General features: G+C 34.2%; 1 protein-coding gene and 3 pseudogenes across 5 annotated transcripts; 1 reads left to right on the top strand and 3 right to left on the bottom strand.

Annotated features, from left to right (window-relative positions):
* Positions 1-5,743: 5,743 nt before the first annotated feature.
* LOC146920110 (F-box protein At3g07870-like) lies at positions 5,744-11,252 on the bottom strand. 3 transcript variants are annotated; one of them, XM_085713495.1, is made up of 6 exons: positions 11,096-11,252; positions 9,847-10,752; positions 9,342-9,588; positions 8,447-8,569; positions 6,767-8,342; positions 5,744-6,231 (listed from the first exon to the last, which is right to left on the bottom strand). In XM_085713495.1, exons 2-4 carry the CDS (start codon positions 10,748-10,750, stop codon positions 8,506-8,508), a joined length of 1,215 nt encoding a protein of 404 aa, XP_085569621.1. In that variant the 5' UTR covers positions 10,751-10,752; positions 11,096-11,252; the 3' UTR covers positions 5,744-6,231; positions 6,767-8,342; positions 8,447-8,505. The 3 variants fall into 3 exon arrangements, with proteins under 3 accessions (XP_085569621.1, XP_085569619.1, XP_085569620.1); XM_085713493.1 differs by having other exon boundaries at positions 9,342-10,752; XM_085713494.1 differs by having other exon boundaries at positions 9,342-10,757; positions 11,096-11,251.
* Positions 5,971-7,693, bottom strand: LOC146920111 (uncharacterized; annotated as a pseudogene).
* A 2,441-nt stretch (positions 11,253-13,693) lies between the features above and the next one.
* Positions 13,694-15,688, bottom strand: LOC146920109 (F-box/kelch-repeat protein At3g06240-like; annotated as a pseudogene). Its single transcript, XR_015011680.1, has 2 exons — positions 14,110-15,688; positions 13,694-13,911 (listed from the first exon to the last, which is right to left on the bottom strand). The product of XR_015011680.1 is annotated as an F-box/kelch-repeat protein At3g06240-like (transcript).
* Positions 15,689-19,826: 4,138 nt separating this feature from the next.
* On the top strand, positions 19,827-22,946 carry LOC146920108 (F-box protein At3g07870-like; annotated as a pseudogene). Its single transcript, XR_015011678.1, has 4 exons — positions 19,827-19,997; positions 20,347-21,766; positions 22,363-22,556; positions 22,636-22,946. The product of XR_015011678.1 is annotated as an F-box protein At3g07870-like (transcript).
* Positions 22,947-25,096: the final 2,150 nt, after the last annotated feature.

The following is a 25,096-nucleotide window of genomic DNA, read 5'->3' as shown; positions in this document are numbered from 1 at the left end:
TGTAAGACCCGATTGAATTGACTTATATGTAAGCTTATCAAAAGTAATTTATGCAAATAAACTAGTTTGTATGTTAATTCATAAATTCTCATTAACGGAAGTTATATTTTTATAAGCTGTTTTTTCATAACTACTTTGACTAGTTATAAGTAATACATACAAGTTTATTTATTTATGGCTTAAATATGTATTTGATCCTTGCAATTAGGGGTCGTTTAAAAATTGGTCCCTGTATTCGCTAATCCTGGCACTTTGCCCCTGCAATTGTTAATCACTTAAAATTTGGTCCCTCAACCCACTTAATCACTGCCACGTCACTAAACATCTGAGGTGGCACATTGACTCAGCAAAAGTACATGCAAAATTATCATTTAACCCCTTTCTTCTCTTCAACCTTCTTCCTTATCTTTTACCCCTTTCTTCTCTTCAGCCTTCTTCCTTCTCTCGTCCCTTTCTCTTTTCCACCAACCCCACTAGCGCCGTCGCCGTCGCCGCTACCAACACACAACCGTGATAACACACAACCCCAAATAAAACTCGAACCCTACCTTGCTCCTCTAACGCCACTCTCAACCCACTTGTCTTCACCAATTTCACCTACCGCAAACTCTCCTTCCACAATTGCTTCAACAACATACAACAACACCTCATTTCTCTACCTTCTTTCCCTTCATCTCTCAAGGAACTCGTTTTCATCGACAACCCTTCTGTTGTTTCACCTCTCTACCCTTTACTCCATAATGTCAACTCTCTCAAGAAACTAATCTTGGTCGAAAGTGAAACACTACCACTGCAAATTGGTGATTTTAAAAATTCAGAAGAGCTTGCTCTTGCAAGGGCAAAGTCGTTATCGCCGCCGTCAAACACCAGAAGTGATGCATCCGTGGATCAAACAATGTTCTGGGTTCGATTTCGATTTTGATGTTTAATTCTAGGTTAGGGTTGTTCGTTTCAATATTCTGGGTTGTTATTTTTAATTTTTTTTTGTTTTTTTTGCTGGGTTGTTCAATATTCTGGGTTGAAGATTTGGTGAGGATTTCGATTTCTTTTTGCTGGGTTGAAGATTTCGATTTTTTTTGCTGGGTTGTTCAATATTCTAAGTTGGTAGTGGTGAGGATTTTAGATGAATGATGTTGTTGTTGTTGAAGATTTGGTGATGAATGATGTTGTTGTTGATGTTGAAGATTTGAGACATGTTGATTGATTAATGATGCTGTTGTTGACATTGAAGATTTGGTCATTTTTTTCTTTTTCTGGATTTGGATATTGTTCACTGGGAACCAGGAAAGACATAACACGGTGAAAGCCAGAGGCAAATTGGTGAGGAAGAAGATGAACTTGGGGGTAAATTTGTAATTTTGCGTTTGTGTGAAGTCTTAGGGGTATTTTGGTCCGTTCACATGAAATTTTGATGAGTCAGCAAGTGAATCAACCAATTAGCAGTCCCACGTCACCTAATCAGTGACGTGGCAGTGATTAAGTGGGTTGAGGGACCAAATTTTAAGTGATTAACAATTGCAGGGGCAAAATGCCAGGATTAGCGAATATAGGGACCAATTTTTAAACGACCCCTAATTGCAAGGATCAAATACATATTTAAGCCTTTATTTATTTATTTATTTATATAAACTATTTTGCATAAACTCAAAAATAAGTCAGTCCAAACGGCCCTATAGTATATATTTGTAGGGGTGAGCAGAATTCTATCAACCGCCCGAAACTCGTTTCAAACATGAGTGTTACGAGCGGGTCGGTTCGGTCCACGGGTGTAAAACTACCCAGAAACAGTTATAAATGGGTTTGAACGGTCGGTGTCGGCCCAAACAAATTGCAGATGTTGCTATCCGAACCCGCCCGAATTACTATTGTTATATTATATATTATGTAAAAATGCTTTGAGGTCACGTGAATAGCTAGCTAGTCTTTGGGTCTACTGTAATAAAAGCAATTAACATGTACTATGTCTTTGTCTTTTGTCTGCTCTACAGCTGTACAACACTTTGACATTTTTTTTTTTTGAAAGAACACACTTTGACATTTGAAATTAAACAATTTAATTTTTTTAATAAATGCTAGTATTAACCTTTATGACCACCCCTATGTATTAACTTCAATCAATGACAGTAGCGCCCCTCTCTTCCTTGTCCTCCCTCTCTAACCTCAAACTTTAATCTCCATTGTTCTTCAAAATCCACCCTTCTTCACAACTCCATCGTCCTAATTTCTCTTCACCCTCGTATTCTTCTTTCATTTCCTTTGTTGTTGATCATTTCTCTCTCACGTTTTTTGTGTTTGTCATTTTCAGTAGATGTAAAAATAGAGGTTGAAATCATGTCCATTGTGCTTACTCTACCTGCTTCTCTATGATTTTTTTTCTTTGTTGAGGCACATAACCGAACCAACCCACCCGTGCTACCCGTCCAACCGACTAACCGAGACCCGCCAGAACTGAGACAACATATGGTCGGAACTGGTTCTGGATTTTATGCCTTCGGTTTCATCTAGGGTGACGATTTCGGGCCCGACCCCGCCCGAAACCGTCCGATGCTCAGCCCTATATATTTGTGTCTACTTTTGGAGGAGTCAAAGTTGATTTTAAAGGTGTAAAATTGATTTTGTATTTATTTTGTTTATCTAAAAAATAAGTAGAATCGACTTTACCTCTAAATTTGATTATAATTGAAACTTGAAACTGGAGCTATTGATTATAAAATTCATTTTTACACATAAATTTATTGTTCAACTCACTTTTACATGTATGCATAAATATAATTCACTTTTCCTTTAATTTACTTTTTACGAAAATAAATTTTACATAACCAATTCATCAAAATCAAACGCACACTATATATATATATATATATATATATATATATATATATATATATATATATATAGTGTAATGCTAATGCACACCCATCTAAAAATTAGAAGGTGTGTGTTAGCATCCTACACATTTTTAGATGGACATAATACCCATTTTTTCTTTATTAAAAAAAGTCAAAAGAAAGGATATGATTGTAATTTCAAAATTAATATCATTATTATTTACTCAAATTAATGTAAAAGCAAAATGGACACTTTCTCTCTACCTTTTCTTAGGGGTGAGCATCGGTCGGTTATCCCCGGTTTCGGTTTGAAAATTTTCATAACAGATGAAACCGATGATGGAAAAATAGGAACCATTCTCGACCGCTGAAGGCACCGGTTTGAGAGGGTGACGGGTTGCGTCGGAGACGGTTTTCACGGGTGGGTTAAGTCGGTTTGATCAAACGGAAACAACCACAAATCCAGCAGCGTCGGCACATATCATTGTATTCAACCCAAAACACCTATATAACCCCTTCGTATCTCTCTTCTCTCCTTCTGTGTAGAAACTAGAAAACAACTTTGTAAGAAGAAAATAAATACAAATGGACATAACTTCAGAATAAGGAAGGAATAAGGGAAGATTCAAATAGCACAACAAATAACCCAAAAACAATGGTGTTGGAAGTTATAAAGAAACAATTGGTGAAGATCTGAAGAAAAAAAAACTTTTTGCGAGAGGCTTCTTTTCATGAAGACAAGCTGTGAGATACTTACTAGTAGTAAAATTTAAAATAAGGTGAAGCATTTAATTTCATATTATACTAATTTTTTTTAGAGGAATTTCATATTATATTTATCAGGTTACTTATTGTAGTTAGGTTACTTATTGTAGTTAGTTGGATGGGACATTGGGAAAGGATAAGAACATAGGAACTCGCAAAAGTATATAGAAAAATGAAATAAAGTCTTTGCAAGTTGTACTATTAGACATTGTAGAGTACAGACTAAAAAGATAAGCTTTGACTGCATGCTCCCTTTTTATTAGATATATATATATACAATATACATATTTCGGGCGGGTGTGGGTATTCGTGGTTTCAGATTTTCAAAACCGGTCCCGACCGTTTAAAACCATATGGACTCGCTTTTCCTTCTTTCTCCACCCGACGCCCGTACTAACCCGCCCCGTAAAACCCATGGTTATTCGGTTTGTTCGGTTCTTGGGCGGGTGCGGATAGCATGCTCAGTCCTACCGGCTTTTCCTTTTCTATTGCTCAGCAAATCGGTTGTTTCATCTTTCTCACATCATCCTTGTTCAAAAAAAAAATCTTTCTCACATCATCATTCTCCCTCATTTGGCTCGTTGTCTTCTTCCATGGTCACCATTGAAGAGCAAATTAAAAGCAAATTACCATTGAAGAAATTTTGAAGAAATTTAAATCAAGTTTAAACTATTTCTGATGTCTGAAATTTTGTTTTTTTTTTATTTTTCAATTCCACGGGAAATTAGTTCACCGTTGAAAAGCACTTGGGGTCAAAGCGAAGATGGCAAATAGAACACAACACCTCTTGAAATACTAATAATGCTTCCATATTAAAAATAAAACCGGTTCAGTTCAACAAAACTCCAACAAATTGATTCCTATCAAGATCATCTTTTGAATAAAATTCATCAAATTTTCTTAAATTAAATATCCATAAAGAAAGAGTTCGGTTAAATGGTGGAAGAAGAAATTTTGGTGATGTTTAACCAGAACATTTTCTTCTTTTCCAAAGTGATTGTAGTAGAGCCAGAGAAAAAAATTATGTAATGGTGGAAAAATACCGTAAGAGATATGTATTTAGGCACCAGGAAAGAGAGAGAAAGGGGTATTTTATGTCCATCTAAAAAGGTGTAGAATGCTAACACACACCTTCTAATTTTTAAGGCTTTGTTTGCGAGTTTGGAGGGGAAGGGAGGGGAAGACTTGGGAAAAAAGGAATGAGCAAGTGGAAGAAATAGAGGAAAATGGGAGGGGAGGGCTTTGGGGGTTAACTTTTCTTCATAATACTAAACCCTCTTCATTTGGGGGAACTAAAAAATTGTATTGGAGGAGGGTTTTGGGGGGTTTTAGAGGGTTTATATGAATTCTTCAAATTTAATCTGTGGTGTTGTATTATTTTTAAAATTAAAAATGTAGTAATCATATGCATTAATTTATTATTCTATAAAAAACTACTCTTTTAATTTTTTTGAAAGATTTCTCCATTTTCCCTCATATTTTCCACCCCTCAAAGCCTTCCCTTCCCCTCCCCTCCAAACTCGCAAACAAAGCCTAAGTGGGTGTGCATTAGCATTACCCATATATATATATATATATATATATATATATATATATATATATATATATATATATATATATATATATATATATATATATATATAGTAAACTTAACCCAAAAGACTTAAGGGGTCACAGGTCATGTACCACATTTTAAAATAGTACACTTAACTAACATGACTCTGCAAAACTGCAACCAAAGCTCAAACAAGTTGAAGTTGGAAAAAGATGTCTTGAGTTTAAATAGAGAAAAGAGGACATGCATTGTCAGTTTAAACTAGTTTTAAACTGACAAAAAATAGCAATCAATTATCTTTATAAGGTTATTCTCTAAATTCTAAATGCAGTTTTGAAATGGACTTATGTAGCAATATGGTGAATTCAACTGTCATCGGATGACAGTGTAAAAGTAAACTATAAAGTGAACTTAACAAAACTATAAAGTGAACTTAACAAAAGGATGATGGTAAAGAGTTCAATATCATGTCGACAAATTGAAATTGTGATCATTATAATTCACATTTAGGGATTCATAAACCTTTTTCAAAGAGCAGTTAAAGACTGAATCTAGGAAGATGGGATTGATGAAGAAAAGGACATATAGGAGATCAGGAAACAAAATGAAAAAGATGAGCAATAATCATTGTCTTTTTCTACCAAGCAAACAAATCACAAGTCAATCTTGTAAAACCAGACATCATGACAACAAACATCTAGATTAAAAGATAACAAAAAAGACATCATTTGCATCCTAAAAAGAAATATGCATGTTTTCAAAAATCATAACTAGCCTATTCATAACTTGTGATTTTGCATAACCACGCCTACTTTATGGAAATTACTCCTTAGCAGTTGTACTCTTCACCAAAAGCCTATACAAAATAACATCAATATTAAGTAACACCAATCGATGCGAAAACAAACATACTCTTCTTAGAAAACACAGTCTTTACTGAATTCTACACCATCGGATGAAGAGGAAGATATATTTATCACGTCACCATAAGATAATGAAGAATCCGTGTTTGCTAAGTCTCAAACAATCTGTTGAGATAAGGAAATACCTTCTTTTTCTTCCCGCAATTTAAACTTTGCACACCTATATAAATTAAAACAATATTAGGGAACGATAGCTAAGTTAGCTAAAATTGCAATTTGCAGGGAATTGAATAGGCTCAAGAAACAATTTACTACAAAGTAACTAAGGAGTATTCGAGAACTGACATTACGTAAACTGTAAAATTTCCCCTCCTCCATCAACATAGAAGGAAATTTACATGTAGTTAGTAACTAAAAATTGCGCCCACATGAATTTATTTCCATTAATTGTCAGAGCTAAGATGTAATTAAAGTAAGTATATATTAGATAACGAAAAAAAAATTAAAATTATAACAAAAATAAACAACACCATTAATATATTAGTTGTAAACATCATCATAAACTTAAGTGAGAAGATCTATACTTAACAACAAGATAGGAAGTTTAACTATAAGTGGTAACACATGAAATTCATACATGTCCCTTTGAATACTCGTCTTATGATTAAAATTAATTACTATGATTTTAATGGGAGCATCAACCATAAGATTTAATTTCCCAGTCAGAAAAATTAAATTTGAAGCTACAATCTTACCTTGAATGGATATTCAACACCTCAATATTGTCTCCTTTCACGACATCCTTCAATTACATTAGACTTGGAATATGTGGAATTACTTCAAATGATCTTGAAGAAGACCCATGAATTCGAAAATCTTTGACTCCGTATTTATCGGGGTCATAGTAAGTAAAACAATCCCATGAATGATATAACAATAAGGCAGCACCCTCTTCGAAGTGTTTTATCGGCAAACACAAAGCATGACACCGCGGAGAAGGATTGGTCAAAGTATCAATGTGGTAAACCTGAGTCTATGACTCTCCAATGCCATATTCATTCATAACCCACATTGCAACATAAGAGAAACAGTTTGAGTCACAAATGTGACATCCCTTTAATTCTCCCAAGCTAATACGTCTTCTCGCACCACGAACTTCGGTATTATGATTTTCAAACACAAATGAAGTAGAAGGAAATGATTGAAACCTCTCTCTTTCAAAACAAAAACACAATATAGACCCTCCCCTTTCCTCAAATCGGATCCAATGAAGTACACCATTCATACAAGTGGGATACATAAGATATGAAGAAGAAATTTGAGGATCCACTTCAATATCTCTCCATGTTGGTGTTCTGAGTGTGTGTATCTCAACAATTACCACGTGCTCAATCTCACAGGCATATTCACATATTACACGTCTAGCATATTTCTTCCAAATATTTATCACTTTATATTCATTAGTTTTAGGATGGAAACCAAAACCAGCTGCTTCTTGATTTATAACATAAGTTTTGTCATTTGGCATACGAATCGTAGTAGCTTCATGAAGTCTTATAAACTCCCAGTGACGCACATTGTAGCAAAAAGGAGTAAAAAAAATGCTTGCTCTATTTACCACTTTTTTTAATCAGGTAGCATAGCTCAAATTAAAAAGTTCTATAGCTTGTATAGTACAGCATTGCAACACTATAATAGAACCATGTATCAACACTAAATAACCACTTTTTTTAACCAGATTATTGAATGAATCTACACTAAATAACCATGTCAATCTGACCAATGAATGATACACACTATTCATCTCACTTGCATTTTCCTAAATGGACTGCTCCCTATCATGTATCAACAATTATCCTTCTTCATTTCCATACCTCCCACTAAAGGACTAAACTAAATAGTTCAAACCATAAAACTAAGGTAGTTATAGGACAATGAGAAATTATATACTAACTAACAACCTGAATTATTTATTGATTTGGTGGGAATAACCTAAAAGTGAATGTGACAAAAGGATGTAAAGGATTCAAGATCATGCCACCAAAATTGACATTCAATCATTAAAAATTTAAATCTAAACTATTCATCAAAGCTCCTCAAATCAATAATTCATTATAATTAACGCCCAGGGATGCAGAAACTCTTTTCAAGAAGCAGTTAAAGACGAAGAATAAAGAAAATCAGGATTGATGAAGTAAAACACAGTGTATGGAAATTCCTTCTTATCAGCTGTACTCTTCGCCAAAAGCCTCACCACCAGAGGAAGAAGGTATTTGTCAAAACATCATTCAAGATCTTCATTTATCTCCATGCAATTTAATATTTGCACACCTATATAAAATAACACCAATATTACATAACATAGTCTAGGTAACATACCTAAAATTGTAATAAGCAGGTGTCAGAAAACCAATAAAATGCAAAAACAGACATACTATTCTTAGGAAGCAAATTCTTCACCGGCAGATGATGGAAAACATGTAGTTTCTATGTCTCAAACAATCTGTTGAGACAGAGACACACCTTCCTTTTCTTCCCGCAATTTAAACTTTGCACACCTATATAAATTAAAACAATATTCGGGAATAATGGTTAAGTAATATTAGCTAAAACTGCAAATTGCAGGCGATGGAATAGCCTCAAAAAACTATTTACTACTTGCCAACTAAGAACGTTCAAATAACTGACATTAGAACAATTGTCAATTAATTTTCTCCTCCTCCATCAACACGAAATGTATAAAGGAAATTTATAAGATGTAATTAGTAACAAAAGATTGTGTCCACGTGATTTTTTTCCCATAAACTATCGGAGCCAGATATGTAATTAAAGTTGGTAGATATTAGATAACCGAAAAGAGCTAAAATTAATATATATATATAGGACAGAGGCTTACAAGCCTACAGAGTCGGAAGTCGATGATAGAGGTTAATCATTACAAGCACTCTTAAGCGCGGGCAAAAAAGAAGCAAATATATATATATATATATATATATATATATATATATATATAAACAACACCATAAATATACTAGTTGTAAAAGCAATTGATTGAGGAAACATCACAATATATATCTAACAACAAGTCTTCCTTTCTCTAAATAGAATGGCAAAATTGGAAGTCCCTTTGAAAACTTGTCTTATGATTAAAATTAATTACTATGACTTGTATGGGAAATGGAAATATCAACCATCAGATACAATTTATTAACTTATAAGTGGTAACATAAGAAACTCACGTGAATCACTTTGAAAACTCGTCTTTTGATTAACATCAACCATCAGATTCAAATGCCAATAAAAATAAAATATTTGAAGCTACATTCTTACCTTGAGTGGATATTCAGCACCTCAATATTGTCTCCTTTCAAGACATCCTTCAATGAAATTAGACTTGGAATATGTGAGATTACTTCAAAAAACTGTGAATGACTCCCATGAATTTGAAAAGCTTTGCATCCATATTTCGCAGGTTCATAATAGATTAAACAATTGCAGGAATGATATAACAATATGGCAGCACCTTCTTCAAAGTGTTTTATCGGCCTTAAACCTGAATGCCGAGAAACAGGACTGCCTGAAGGATTGAACGAAGTGTTAATGTTGTAAACCTTAGTCCATGATTCTTCATTGCCATATTCATTCATAACCCACATTGAAACATCAGATAAAATGGTCGAGTCACAAATGTAAAGAAATCCCTTTAATTCTCCCATGCTAATATGCATGTTACCAAGAATTCCGTTGTTATGATTTCCAAGCAAATGTGTAGGAGAAGGAAACGACTGCAACTTCTCACTTTCAAAACAGAAAAACAATATTGACCAATTTTTACCTTCATATCGTATCCAATGAAGCGCACCATTCACACAAGTAGGATAACTGAGCACCAAACAAGAAATTTGAGGATCCACTTCAACATTTCTCCATGATGGTGATCCAAGTGTGTTTATCTCAAGGACCACACGCGTGAACTTCCTCTCATTGACATGTTCAACATGTCTCACCCACATTTTTATCACCTTATATTCATTAGTTTTAGGTTGGAAACCAAAACCATGTCCTTGAATTCTTACCCGATTCGTGGTAGATTCAGGAAGTCTTATGAACTCCCCCGTGACTGGGTTGCAGATCACTAATGGGTTTCCAAAAGATGGGTCAGACAAACAAAGTAAACCATTGCAAGAATTCACAATATCAAACTTATCAAAATCTGTATTGCAAGCAATATAAAGGCTTTTTCTACCCCTATCACTGTTCTCATAATTTTTCCCGGAAACTAATCTCGCAGCACGAAAAGGGAGATTGGATTTATTATTGATCTCGTCACTTCTATCCCTAAATGATCTGAGAGGAAGCTTGAACATAGGCTTAAGCTTGACAAGATTGTTGCTTTCAATCTCAAACTTTTCAGGTTCACACTCAAGAAGGTACAAGGTTCTTGACACTCGGTAATAGTCATTGGTCCGAATCATGAGACTAAGTGGTGATCGCTCAAAGTGCGATTCAGCAAAATGTGATTCTGAAATCATTGTATTCCAAACTTTGCACACAGATTTACAAATGAGAAGCGACTTAATGGGAAGTTGAAGCAGAATGTGGGCAATAACGTGAGACGGAAGATTATCAAAATAAGGGCAAAGTTCATCATGACTTTCTGCCTCGTCAACTTTTCCTTTTGATTTATTGCGTCTTTGGCCTGCCCTAGCAGGGGCAATTGAACCTTTTTTTCTTTTCATGACTACACTAAGTTGTAAAAAAGGAAAATAAACAAAATAAGTTAATTAAATCACATCAAAAAGTGATTGAATTTGATAAATATCATAGAGGACGAAAGAGAAACTAAGAATCAAACACGAGAAGACAAAAGGTTGGTTTCTTTCAATCTGAAGTATGAAATTCATATTAAAAATGACAACTTTAATTGAAGAAATTTGGGAATTAAGAAAGCGATTATGAAATAAAGTGATGCAAGTAATTAAAAGGAAATTTGGAGAAACAATTAGAATATGATGTTGATTATTATTGATAGATTAATAGCGAAGAATGATTATGAACAAAATTGCAATGAAAGAAAGAATTACCTTGAAGAAGTTCGGAACCCTAATTTCGATGGAAAAGCGTTACAACAAGATTGTTGAAACTTGAATGAACCAACGCTGTTGAAAATTGACACAGGTCGAGTGGCTTATACACGCTGATAGTGGGAAAGGCCAATAGGGACCAACGGTTTAATATGTTCTATTTGAAATAAAATAGTGTGAATAGGCATTTTCGTCACTGAATTTGCTAAGACTAATCAAATTCATCCTTCAATTTGTCGAAATAGTAAATTAGTCCTTGAATTTCATCGACTTCTGTCAAATTCATCCATTCGTCTAATCTCTCCTAGGAAGGCTGATGTGTCAACCTTCATGTTGTGTTGTGATATCCACGTGTACAAGGACCATTTTGCATGAAATGTTTCAAATTTAACTTTCCACTTTTCACTTTCAATTTTTCATTTCTTCTCTTTTACCCATTTATTCATCCTCATATTTCATTCAGAAACATCAAACCATTCCCTGACTCTTCTCCTTCCCACTAAAACCTTCATCATTTTCATCAACATCTCTCCAAAGGCATCATCATCTTCATTGATCAACATTTGAAGTGCCGTTTTGAAGGAAGATTTCATCATCTGTGAAGGTAAACCTTTTATGTTCGTTTTTCCATTCATGAATGTTTGTTTTCTCCATATTTTTGACAGTTTTTTTTTCATTTTTCGTTTTCATTTTTATCCATTCGTTTTCATGTTTAAACTTCATTTGATGTTTGCTTTGTTGATCACACAGTCACATGTTTACTAGGGTTTGAGTCCATTTTAGGGTTTTCAGTTTATAAGTTAAAGTTTGTGTAAGTAGTCATGTTTAATTTCATAAACATTTTTTTATCCTACCACCTCAATGTTAAATGATCCATAAGTACTTTTTAACCGTGTAAATATTTACTTTAAAAAAAACAGTGTATATATTCTATGAATTAAATGACCAATTTAAAACAATAAGAGAGGAACAATATTATTGGACACCAAGAACAATCTCATTTTGACCCAACATAAAAAATATTGTGTTTTGGTGTAAAAAAAATTCTTTCGATTTTACCCTTCACTTAATATTTTTTTAACATTTTATATTGTTCCTGAATGTGTCTGATATATAGACATTTTTTTAAGGTTTGGCTTAGATGAAAGTTTGGTGTCACTGAAAAGCTAGTTAAACATACTAAGCAAAGGAAAATTATTACCAACACAATTTTTTTTATTAAGATAGTTTACTAAATAGATATCATAGGTTGTTTAATGGATGGACAACTAGGCTGCTCCATGCGTAATTCTAATTTCTCTGTGCAAACTAAAATGGAACCATCATTAAAGGGAAAACTCAGTATCCATTTTGTATATTCAATCCATTATATTGATTGAATATAAGGTCAACTAAAACTGAGACTCTATTGAAAATTCTGACAGGACTCTGTAACAAGAGCTCAAACAAGCTGAAGCTACACAATGTCTTTTTTAAGTTTCACATCAAAGAAAAGTAAATGTCAAAATTAGTTTGATCCAGTGAGTAGCAAAATAGAGTAAAAAAAATGCTTCTATTTACCAATGATTTAATGTACTATAACATGTACAGATATTATAATAATTGTACAGCATTACAACAAAATCTAGGGATTTAATTATAATCTTATGTGCTACAGTTATGACTCATTGAAATAGTTAAGTATACAACCTAGGAATTTGATTTTGACTCATGATAGCAGCTTAGGTTTCTTGAACTGAATCTCAATATTGACTTGGTGCGGAGATTATCATTGTTGTCACTGACAGAGGCATTTTCATTCCCCACATATGAGGCAAAAATGTTACAAATATAACTATACAGCGTACTTTCCAAAACAACATCAATTTGACGATCTCAAACTCTTGAACCACTACAGTCTTACCAGCATAATATTTTATCAGTTGAAAACAACTACAACCAAGCTTTTTCCCGGTAAGTCATGTCGGCTACATAGATCAAATTACGCCATAATGTTTTGTCATAAACCATATTTCGGTCCAACTCATTAATTTCTAAATCTTTCCTAATAGAATGTTGAATGCCGAACAATTAAGGAACAAAAGGGTTGTGCATACAAAACAAAATCGATGGAAAAATATGTCTAACTTAAATACCTTTGAAGTGAACTAGGCAAAAGGATGGTAAAGGATTCAATATCATAGCAAAAAAGAAAAGAAATTCAATCATTAAAACTTTCAAGTCCAATCAAATCAATCGAAGGTCCTGCAATAGATGATTCATTATATTTCACAAATTGAGATTCATAAACACTTTTCAAGAAGTTAAAGACTTAGAATCAAGGAAGACTTTAAAAAAAAGATATCATTTGCGTCCTAAAACGATATACGTATTCTTTCAAAAATCATAATTAGCCAAATCATTACTTGTGATTTAGCATAACCAGGCCTGTTGTATGAAAAGTACTTCTTACAGTTGAACTCTTCATCAAAAGCTTCACCACAGGAGGAGGAGGAGGGTACTTGTCAAGTCGTCGCTCAAGAACTTCATTTTTTTCACGCAATTTAAACTTTGCAAACCTATACAGAATATCATAAATATTGCGTAATAAAGCCTAAATAACGTAGGTAGCTGAAAATACCAATCAATGTGAAAACAGACGTACTCTTATTGGAAAATGTGCTCTTCACTGAATTCTTCATCATCAGATGAGGAGGAAGCTATAATTTATCACGTCGTTATAAAATGATGAAGAATATGTACTTGCCAAGTCTCAAACAATCTGTTGAGACAGGGAAAGAACTTCATTTACCTCCTGCAATTTAAACTTTCCGCACCTATATAAATTAAAACAATATTAAGGAACAATGGTTAAGTAAAATTGGCTAAACGTCTAAACTATTTACTACAATAATTAGCAACCTACGCATGTTCCTTTGAATATGCGTCTTATAATTCAAATTAATTATGATTTTTAAGGGAGCATTAGATTCATTTACCCAATAAAAATAAAACATTAGAAGCTACATCCGTACCTTGAGTGAATATTCAACACCATGTCTCCTTTCACGACATCCTTCAATGAGATTAGACTTGGAACATGTGGAATAACTTCAACTCCTTCTGAACGACTAATCCCTTGAATTCGAAAAACTTTGAATCCATATTTCTCAGGTTCATAGAAGATCAAACAATTGCGGGGATGATATAATAATTTGGCAGCACCTTCTTCAAAGTGTTTTATCGGAACACATAATTCCGAAAGCCATAAAACACGACTTTCTGAAGGATTCAACGAAGTATTGATGGTGTAAACCTTAGTCCATGATTCTCCAAATGCCATATTCATTCATAATCCACATTTTAACATTAGAGAATAAGGTCCGGTCACAAATGTAAAGAAAACCCTTTAATTCTCCCATTCTAATACACTTTTCACCATGAATTCCATTATTATGCTTTCCAAACACATCTGGAGGAGAAGGAAATGACTGCAATCTCTCGGTTTCAAAACAGAAACATAATATTGACTTTTGCAAACCTTCAAATCTGATCCAATGAAGCGCACCATTCACATAAGTGGGATACTTAAGAGTTGAAAAAGAAATTTGAGGATTCACTTCAACATTTCTCCATGATGGTTCTCCAAGTGTGTTTATCTCAAGGATCACACGCTCAAACACCCAGTCAAGGGCAGGTTTAAGTTTAACATGTCTTATCCACATTTTTATCACTTTATATTCATTAGTTTTAGGTTGGAAACCAAAACTAGCTACTCCTTTCATTCTTATCACATCCGTCCTTAACTTACGATTAGTAGCTTCAGGAAGTCTTATGAACTCCCCAGTGAGTGGGTTGCAAATCACTAAAGGGATTCGGTTGAATTGGTGACACAAACATAACAAGCCATTGCAAGAATTCACAACACCAAACTTAGAATAATATGGCTCGAAATAAATATTAAGCCATTGACGATGATCCCCATAATTGTCCTCGCCATTTTTCTCCCTATATGATTTTGGATCATAAAGAGGAAGCTTGGACATAGGCGTAAGCTTCACATGATTGTTGCTTCCAGTCTCAAACTTTTCAGGATCACACTCAAGAAAATGCAGGTATCTTGACACTAGTTTTTTGTCACAGGTCCGAATCATGAGACTAATTGGCGATTGCTCAAAGTGCAATTTAGCAAAATATGGTTCTGAAATTAGTGTTTTCCAATTTTTGCACACACATTTACAAATGGGAAGAGACTTGATGGGAAGTTTAAGCAGAATGTGGGTAGTGAGGTGAGATGGAAGATTATCAAAATAAGGGCAAAGTTTGTGACTTTCTGCTTTATAAACTTTCCATTTAAATTTTTTGCTTCTTCGTGTAGCCCTAACCATCTTATTTTTCATGGCTATATTAAGTTGTAAAACAGAAAATAAACAAAATAAGTAAATTAAACATTGAACATTTGATAGATATCATACATACATGAAGAAATCAAACATTGAACATTGAACATCTAAAGTATGAATTTCATGTTAAAAATGACAAGTTTAATTAGTAAATATCCAGTGAAAGTAAGTACCTTGGAAAAGTTCCGAACTCTGTTAGTTTGAGGGCAAGAGCGTTGGCGTAGAAGATTGTAGAGAGAGCAACTCAAAGTGCGATGATTTATCATCTACTCCATCTGGTCTCAAATATAAATATTAGAACTTGCATCTCAAGAAACTTGGACCTCAAGAATCCATGCAAGTTCCTTTAGGTCCAAGTTTCTTAATAATAATTATTGTCAAAAAAATTCTTAATCAAAATTGTACATATAAATAATATATATTTTACACTTTCATATTTTAACAAACTATACTTATATTTTTTAAATAATACCAACAATATAAAAAATATAATATCTTTAAAAAAATATAAGAAATCTAATATAAATTCTTATATTTTTGAATGACACCAACAAAATAGCATTCATAGTCAAATTTGTTTAAGGGTGTAATTGAAAGAAGAAAAAGTCAGCCAAAAACAACCTATTTTTCTTATATATATATATATATATATATATATATATATATAGTACTAGTGAAACACAATGCATGATGAGAGCGGTAGTAACATCAGGGAAACCAAAATCCTGAAGAAAAGAACGGAGAAAATCTCAATTGACATTATCAAAGGCTTTTTCTATAATTTCTTGCATGAAGTGAATAATTTCTTGCAAAACAATGCATTGTCAGTGGTGCCCTTAACAGGCAAAAAACTGCTTTGGTAAGGACCAATAATATTGTTAAGAATAGGTCTAAGGCGATGAACAAGGACTTTGGTGATGATTTTGTAGATGATATTGTAAAGGTTAATGGGACGAAAGTCTTTGTAAGTGTTGGGGGGTTAACCTTAGGGATGAGGGCTATGAGGGTGTCAGAGATGGATGGGTCGTAATAGCCGGTGTGGAAGGCTGAGTGAACTAAGTTGAAGACGTCATCTCCAACAATGTGTCAATACTGTTTAAAAAATATGCATTGAAAGTCATTTGGGCCTGGGGATCTGTAAGGCTTCATGGAATGGAGGGAGACCGTCACTTCTTTTTGGTTATGGGGCTAGTGAGGGAATTCCTATTGACATCATCTAAGGTGGGGTGGCTGCCTTCATTGGAAGCGTGGTTTTGGTGAAGATGATGGTTACCACATAAAAGGTTTTTAAAATACTTGAGTGCTTCTTCCTGAAGAATAGTATTATCAAAAGACCAAGAACCATTGGGAAGCTGAAGCTTGCGGATTTTATTCTTCTTCCTTCTAATAATAGTCTGAGCATGGAAGAAAGAACTATTTTTGTCACTAAATTTCACACATTGCTCTCGAGATTTTTGGTACCAAAGCATTTCCTCCTGAAAAAGAATGTGATTATATTCTTACTGAAGCTCTTTTCTAGTTGTACATGTCTAAGGGAGTCCACTCTCTCAAGATAATTTTGGACCCCCTTAAGCCTGTTCTCAACTCTCTTCTTCCTTCTGAAAATGTTACCAAAAACTTCATAGTTGAATGTGATAGAGTGAACCCTAACCTTGCAGAGAACATTTGTTGTGGTTAGAAGAACTACAGGCTCTGTCAACCAAATCAACATAATCCTCATGGTCAATCCAAGCGGCTTAAAATCCAAAAGGCCTAGGCCCTCTGGCTAAGGGAAGACCACCAAAACGGACGAGGAGAAGGTTGTGATCAGAATGTAACCTGCAAAGGATTTCAACAAAAGCTTTAGGAAAAGCTATCTGCCAAGCTACATTAGCTAAGCCTTTATCAAGTTTCTTTGAAAGAATACGGAGGCCGTTGTTGTTGCGGTGCCAAGTGAAACGACCTTCTATAGTGGACATGAGTGTACCCATTGTTTGTACAGAAATTAAACATCTTAGCAAAAGGAACGTGAGTTTCTAGAATGACAAGGAAAATAGGATTATACTTTCTGATCATGTCTTTCAGATGTCTTCTTGAGTTGTTGTTATGAGCTCCTCTGATATTCCAAGAGAGAATAGAAATGGCTAGGAGAGCTTCCAAAATCAACTGAGTATCTGAAAGAACGCAAGAGAAAAAAGGACTAAGTGACCATGTCCTCCTCATCTTGGATTGTTGTTTCTTGATCTTCATCACAATATGAGAGAATTGCATCAACATGTTTGTCTTTTGTTTGGTCAGAAGGGATGTCAATTATGTTTGTGTGAGGTTTAGCATTTTCCAAGATGTTGTTGGTGTGCGTATGAACCTGGAAAGTGGTGAATTGGTTAGGGGTAATTTCGGAAATAATTTCAGAGTTTGGGTTAGCTTTGTCTTGTTGTGAGTGTAAAGCTAGGGGCACGTGGCCTGAGGGAGTGTGAGTGGCATGTTTCGTACGAGGAATGGTCTTATGAGAGATGTTACTTCTCTCATCGATGTCGTGGTTGGGTCCTTTGCTACTTCTCTCAAAACTTTATCCCCGAGGCACAAGACAATGACACTCCTGGCCTTGTCCATCATCTCGGTCTTCTCTGCTCGTGACATGGTGATCGATAACGCACCTTCACCCTTCAAAGCTTTCTCACACTTTTGTTGCATTAACATCGCTTCCATCTTTACCTTCCATAACCCAAAATCGTTATCTCCGGTAAACTTCTCAATATCCCACTTCGAACCCATGATACTTGATTATCCTTTGACCCTTGCCCCACGGTGGGCGTCAATTGTTGTGAATTCGATGAAAAATCACACCAATAATAAACTTGATGTGTGGAGCAAGTGATAGTCAAGCAACCAAAACAAAGTGTTTGGAATTTATAATCATAAACAAAAGTAGAAAACAGATAGAGAAAAGAAAGAGAGAACGCAAGAGAATTTGTTTACCCAGTTCGGTCCAAATTGACCTAGTCTGGGGGAGAGAGCAGCCCTCCGTTTCACCATAATGATGAGTAACTTTACAAAAGAGATATCAATGGGTTACAAGAATAAGTCTCCCGCCTAATTCTACCCAAAGCCCCAATCTTTTCCCGTGACCAAGAGACTCAATCCTAATAGTGTTTCCCAAGGTGAATCAACCCAACCCTAGTGTTTGTTGCCAAAAGCAAATTCTATACAAACCTTAGTTTGATTTCTAAACCCTTGTTTCAGCCCCCTCTATCTCAAGGTTTACTCTTGTACAAAGTCTATATTTATAGTAAAAGTATCCCTCATAAAATTAGAACAAATCTGACCCATAAAAATGTTTTATTTTTATGCTGTTACGACAATTCGGGCGCCGATTTTGACCATTCGGGCCCCGAAAAATGTCGAATCAAATGTCTTCAAAAACAAGCAAAATTCAGGCCCCAGACAGAACCATTCGGGGCCCAATTTTGACAGATTCAGCAAACTTCAATTTCTCCAATTTTGAGTCACTTTCACAACAATACCCATACTACCGTTCTTTCAATTTTGGCGTTTGGTGATGCGAATTCCGATGACCAATGTGAGACAACTAAGCAATGATCAAAATTAACCAGGGACTGTCAGAGATGACTTTCTCCTTATCAGACACTTGATCAAATTTCAGCATATAGAAATCATTATCATTATCCATGATTTTAAAAGCCCCTGGAGTTTCCAAACTTTGTGCAGGCGGTCTTTCATGATGTTGTACCCGAGATTCTTACCCATCAGCTTGACAACGAGGGCATCTTTCCAAGGAGTGCAAAGTTCTTGGAAGGTTTGTAGTTCTAGGGAGACTTTTGGAAGGAGGCGGTTGCCGTCTTCGAGTTCAATTCACAAGTTTTTTCTCTATTATGTTTTTGCAACATTATTAAATCATTTTATCTTAAAAAATAACATCATTTATGTAAGGTTTAAATATGTTATTGGTCCTTGCACTTTCATCAGATTTTGTCATTGGTCCCTGCACTTTGAAGAAATATTGGTATTGGTCCCTCTGTTAACTTTCTGTTAAAAAAAACACAAAACTAACGGAGTGCCACGTGGCCCAATCATTTCATGCCACGTGGCACCAATACCAATATTTTTACAAAGTGCATGGACCAATACCAATATTTTTACAAAGTGCAGGGACCAATACCAATAGTTTTGTGTGTTTTTTTAACAGAAAATTAACAGAGGGACCAATATTAATATTTTTACAAAGTGCAAGGACCAATTCCAAACAAAAAAAATACAAGGACCAATGCCAAAATCTGATTAAAGTGCAGGAACTAAAGACATGTTTAAGCCTTTATGTAAATATGCATAAACTTTTTATATTTGAGTTTGTCTCGGAGCAAATACTTTTCGAAGCTTAATTGATCAGACAATCAAACTTGACACGAAAATAAACCCCTCACCCTCTTAACCCCATTCCCTCTCAACAGCGTTGGTTCATTCTTTCATCAATCTTGTTGGAACGCTTTACCATCGAAATTAGGGTTCCGAACTTCTTCGAGGTAATTCCTTCTTTCACTTCAATTTTGTTCATAATCATTCTTCGCTATTAATCTATCAATAATAATCAACATCATATTCTAATTGTTTCTCCAAATTTCCTTTTAATTACTTGCATCACTTTATTTCATAATCGCTTTCTTAATTCCCAAATTTCTTCAATTAAAGTTAAAGTTATCACTTTTAATATCAAATTCATACTTCAGATTGAAACAAACCAACTTTTTGTATTCTTGTGTTTGATTCTTAGTTTCTCTTTCGTCCTCTATGATATTTATCAAATTTAATCATTTTTTGATGTGATTTAATTAACTTATTTTGTTTATTTTCCTTTTTTACAACTTATTGTAGTCATGAAAAGAAAAAAAGGTTCAATTGCCCCTGCTAGGGCTGGCCAAAGATGCAATAAAGCAAAAGGGAAAGTTGTTGAGGCAGAAAGTCATGAACTTTGCCCTTATTTTGATAATCTTCCGTCTCACGTTATTGCCCATATTCTGCTTCAACTTCCATTTAAGTCTCTTCTCATTTGTAAATGTGTGTGCAAAATTTGGAAAACACTGATTTCAGAATCACATTTTGCTAAATCGCACTTTGAGCAATCACCACTCAGTCTCATGATTCGAACCAATGAATATAGCCGAGTTTCAAGAACAATGTACCTTCTTGAGTGTGATCCTGAAAAGTTTGAGATTGGAAGCAACGATCTTGTCAAGCTTGCGCCTATGTTCAAGCTTCCTCTCAGATCATTTAGGGATAAAAGAGACGAGATTAATAATGAATCCAAGCGCCCTTTTCGTGCTGTGAGATTAGTTTCAGGGAAAAACGACGAGAACAGTTATATGGGTAGACAAAGTCTTTATATTGCTTGCAACAGAGATTTTGATAAGTTTGATATTGTGAATTCTTGCAATGGTTTACTTTGTTTGTCTGACCCATCTTTTCGAAACCCATTAGTGATCTGCAACCCAGTCACTGGGGAGTTTATAAGACTTCCTGAATCTATTGCGGATCAAAATCGGGTAAGAAGGCTAGGACAAGCTGGTTTTGGTTTCCAACCTAAAACTAATGAATATAAGGTGATAAACATGTGGGTGAGACATGTTAAACGTGCCAATGTGTGGGAGTTTGAGCGTTTGACCCTTGAGATAAACACACTTGGAACCCCATCCTGGAGAAATGTTGAAGTGGATCCTCAAATTTCTTTTTCGAGTCTAAAGTATCCCACTTGTGTGAATGGTGCACTTCATTGGATAAGATTTGATGGTCTGCAAAGGTCAATATTGGTTTTCTGCTTTGAAAGTGAGACGCTGAAGTCATTTCCTTCTCCTCCACATATGTCTGGAAATCATAATAATGGATTTCTTGGTAGTAGGCATATTAGCATGGGAGAATTAAAGGGATTTCTTTACATTTGTGATTCGACCTTTTTATCTGATGTTTCAATGTGGGTTATGAATGAATATGGCATTGGAGAATCATGGACTAAGATTTACAACATCGATACTTCATTCAATCCTTCGGAAAGTCGTGTTCCACGGAGATATGGTTTAAGCTGGCCGATAAAACACTTTGAAGAAGGTGCTGCCATATTGTTATATCATTCCTGCAATTGTTTTATCTACTATGAACCTGAGAAATATGGATTCGAAGTTTTTCGAATTCACGGGAGTAGTTCAAAGTTTTTTGAAGTAATCCCACACATTCCAAGTCTAATTTCATTGAAGGATGTTTTGAAAGGTGACAATATTGAGGTTCTGAATATCCACTCAAGGTAAGAATGTAGCTTCTAAGATTTTATTTTATTTGCAATTGAATCTGATGATTGATGCTCCCTTACAAAGTCATAGTAACTGATTTTAATCATAAGACGAGTATTCAAAGGAACTTCTGTAAGTTTCCTATGTTGCCAGTTATATTTGAAACTATTTTGCCATTCTAGATGTAATTAAAGGAAGACATGTTGTTAGGTATATATATTCTCACTTAAAGTTGTCATGTTTTGTCAATCATTTGCGTTTACAACTAATATATTTATGATGTTGTTTATATTTGTTATAAATTTAGTTCTTTACCGTTATCTAATATATACCACCTTTAATTACATCTTTGTGGCTCTGATAGTTAATGGAAAAAAAATCACGTGGACACAATCTTTTATTACTAATTACATCTTATAAATTCCTTTATACTTTCGTGTTGATGGAGGAGACGAAAATGAATGGACAGTTGTTGTAATCTCAGTTATTTGGATCTTCTTTAGTTGCTAGGTAGTAAATAGTTTCTTGAGGCTGATCCATCCCCTGCAATTTGCAGTTTTAGCTACTATTACTTAACCAATATTCCCCAATATTGTTTTAATTTATATAGGTGTGCAAAGTTTAAATTGCGGGAAGAAAAGGAGGTTCTTTCTCTGTCTCACCAGATTGTTTGAGACTTGAAAGTTCATGTTTTTCATCGTCTTATGGTGACTTGATAAATATATCCTCCTCCTTATCTGATGGTGAAGAATTTGGTGAAGAACCTGCTTCCTAAGAAGAGTACGTCTGCTTTCGTATTGATTGGTATTACGACCCTTGCTTATTACAATTTTAGGTATGTTACTTAGACTCCGTCATGTAATATTGGTGTTATTTTATATAGGTGTTCAAATTTTAATTTGCATGAAGAAAATGAAGATCTTGATGTATAGACAAATACCTTCGTCGTCCGTTGCTGAGGCTTTTGGTGAAGAGTACAACTGATTAGAAGGAATTTCAAACAGTAGGCAGGGTTATAATTTGGCTAGTTGTGATTTTGAAAAAAAATACATTTCTTGTTTTAGGATGCAAATGATGTATTTTTTTTGAAAAATTTAATCTAGATTTTCATTATTCATTATCTATGCTTTAACGAGGCTGGCTTGATTTAGAAAAAGACTGATTATTGCTCAGCTATTTCATTCAGTTTCCTGATCTCCTATGTGCTTTTCTTCATCAATCTGGATTTCCTAGATTCCTAGTCATTAACTGCTCCTTGAAAAGGGTTTCTGAATAGGGCCTGAATTATAATGAATTATCTATTTGACTAGCTTCGATGAATCGATTAGATTTAAAATTTAATGATTGAATTTCAATTTTGGTGGCATGATATTGAACCCTTTACATCCTTTTGTCACGTTCACTTTAAAGTTATTTAAATGAGTTTAATAGTGGTGTATTGTCTGTCAATCTAAAACTATATTTCACTTTTAAATATGCATTTTAAAAATACTTGATTGTCATTTGTTGTCGGTGTTATAACTAGTTTACACTAACAATGCATATCCCTTTTTTTTATTTAAATTCTGAAATATTTTCTGATTGTTTCCAAACGAGTATGTGCAAGACCCTTTTGTTCTTTTTTTGTTTAGCTTTCACAATTCTATATAGTCTCATGCAAACACAATCTTAGTGCTTAACCGCTCCCTAAAAAGGATTTCGGAATTTCCAAGTGTGAAATACAGCGAACCAATTATTTGAGGAGTTTGGGAAAGTAAGCAGCCTAGTTATATTAAACATTTTGTCTCACATTGGTAATCAAAATGCTTCTGTCAAGTGACAGCATTGGTAATATTTCCACCACTAGAAATGAAGAAGGATAACTGCTGATACATGATAGGCAGCAGTCCATTTAGGAAAATGTATGTGAGATCAATAGTGCATCATCCATTGATCAGATTAGAACCATGAATGCTGTTATGTCATTCAATTAAAATGATTATTGCCCAGCCTTTCAATTCTTTTTACTTTTCTATTTTTTATGTGTTTCTTCATTTGTTTTTGAATCTGCAGCAAACTGCAAATCCATTGATTGTAATGTTTAGTTTAAAGACATCTTGACTGGGGTCTAATTTGGATGGAATAATTGGTTGAACTTATTGTTGTGTTGAAAGTTGAAACTATATCATATTCTTCTGATCACAATTAAAATGAAATTTAAGATTCAACTCAAGCAGATTTTATGAGTCCAAAATCCAATTTTGGAAGCTAAACTGGAGGAATTAGTTTTTGTTGATTATGTCTGCTCAGAAACTAGGAAGACTGCGTGATTATATAATCCACTTTTGAGAGAATTATATGATCCACTGTTATTCATTTTTTGTCAAGACCAAAGCAGATAGTAGTAGGAAATATAACAAAATGCACCTTTGCTGTAGTATACTAGTATATAATAGTATAATGGATGGTTATTCAGAAGTAATTCATTCATACCATGACACTTTACAAATAAGGACAAACCCCATAAATGGATAAAATCGCTCACTATTGCATCAAAACATAACACAGTATCATTATTTGGATATTTTATTATAGAAGAAAAAATTTCATTTCACTATTTCTAAAATTTAACCAAATTTAGTAGAATAATACATAATTTAGGCCATCAACACTTGAAATCGAAAGAAGAAGAAGAAAAACATAATTTTACTCCTTTAAAATTAGGGAGGGTTTCCTACATATAGATAGAGTTTTAAAATGTAATTGTGATGGAGTTATCATACTGATCCCTTGAGATCACAAGATATGGCGGTGTGGAGGATGCTTTTTACTCTCACAGTCCTAACACATCATAATTTGGTATACTAATTAAGGATTGCAGGGATATCATTTCTTCTTCAAATGATTTAAATTGTCTTTTGTTAGTAGAGATGTAAATAGAGAAGCTCGTGTTTGGCTAGAGTAGCTATCTCTTGGCCAGTTTCTTATCAATTTGATTTTATACCTGATTGTATTCACTACTTGATTATCAATAAGAAAGTGAGTGTATACTCTCTCTAACACTAATAAAACTAGACTAGGATTCTTTAAACAAGGTCTCGAGTTTGAACATTGTGTATGGAAAAAATATTGTTGGGATTGAAACTTGTTCGAACATTGTGTATGGAAAAAATATTGTTGGGATTGAAACTTGTCAGTTGGCAGGGCAGTAAGATTAAGTTCAAAACAATCTGTTGGAATGTATAAAGTTTTCATAGGATACATGTGTTAATTTATAAAGTTGATTTGATAGAATACATGTGTTGTGTTCTATTCAATCTTTTGACTTTTCATAGGATGCTGCAAATCCCTACCCGAACTATACG

Source organism: Medicago sativa, chromosome 5 (genome assembly GCF_051527215.1).
Source record: "Medicago sativa cultivar Bolivia chromosome 5, Bolivia_mono, whole genome shotgun sequence".
Classification (NCBI taxonomy): domain Eukaryota; kingdom Viridiplantae; phylum Streptophyta; class Magnoliopsida; order Fabales; family Fabaceae; genus Medicago; species Medicago sativa.
This window is presented reverse-complemented; position numbering and strand designations above follow the sequence as displayed.

Excerpts from the sequence above, each read along its gene's own strand:
- LOC146920110 (XM_085713493.1), bottom strand. The coding sequence starts at position 10,750 with ATGAAAAGAAAAAAAGGTTCAATTGCCCCTGCTAGGGCAGGCCAAAGA. Across the intron at positions 8,570-9,341 it reads GTGCTGAATATCCACTCAAG|GTGTGCAAAGTTTAAATTGC; the intron begins GTAAGAATGTAG and ends TAATTTATATAG.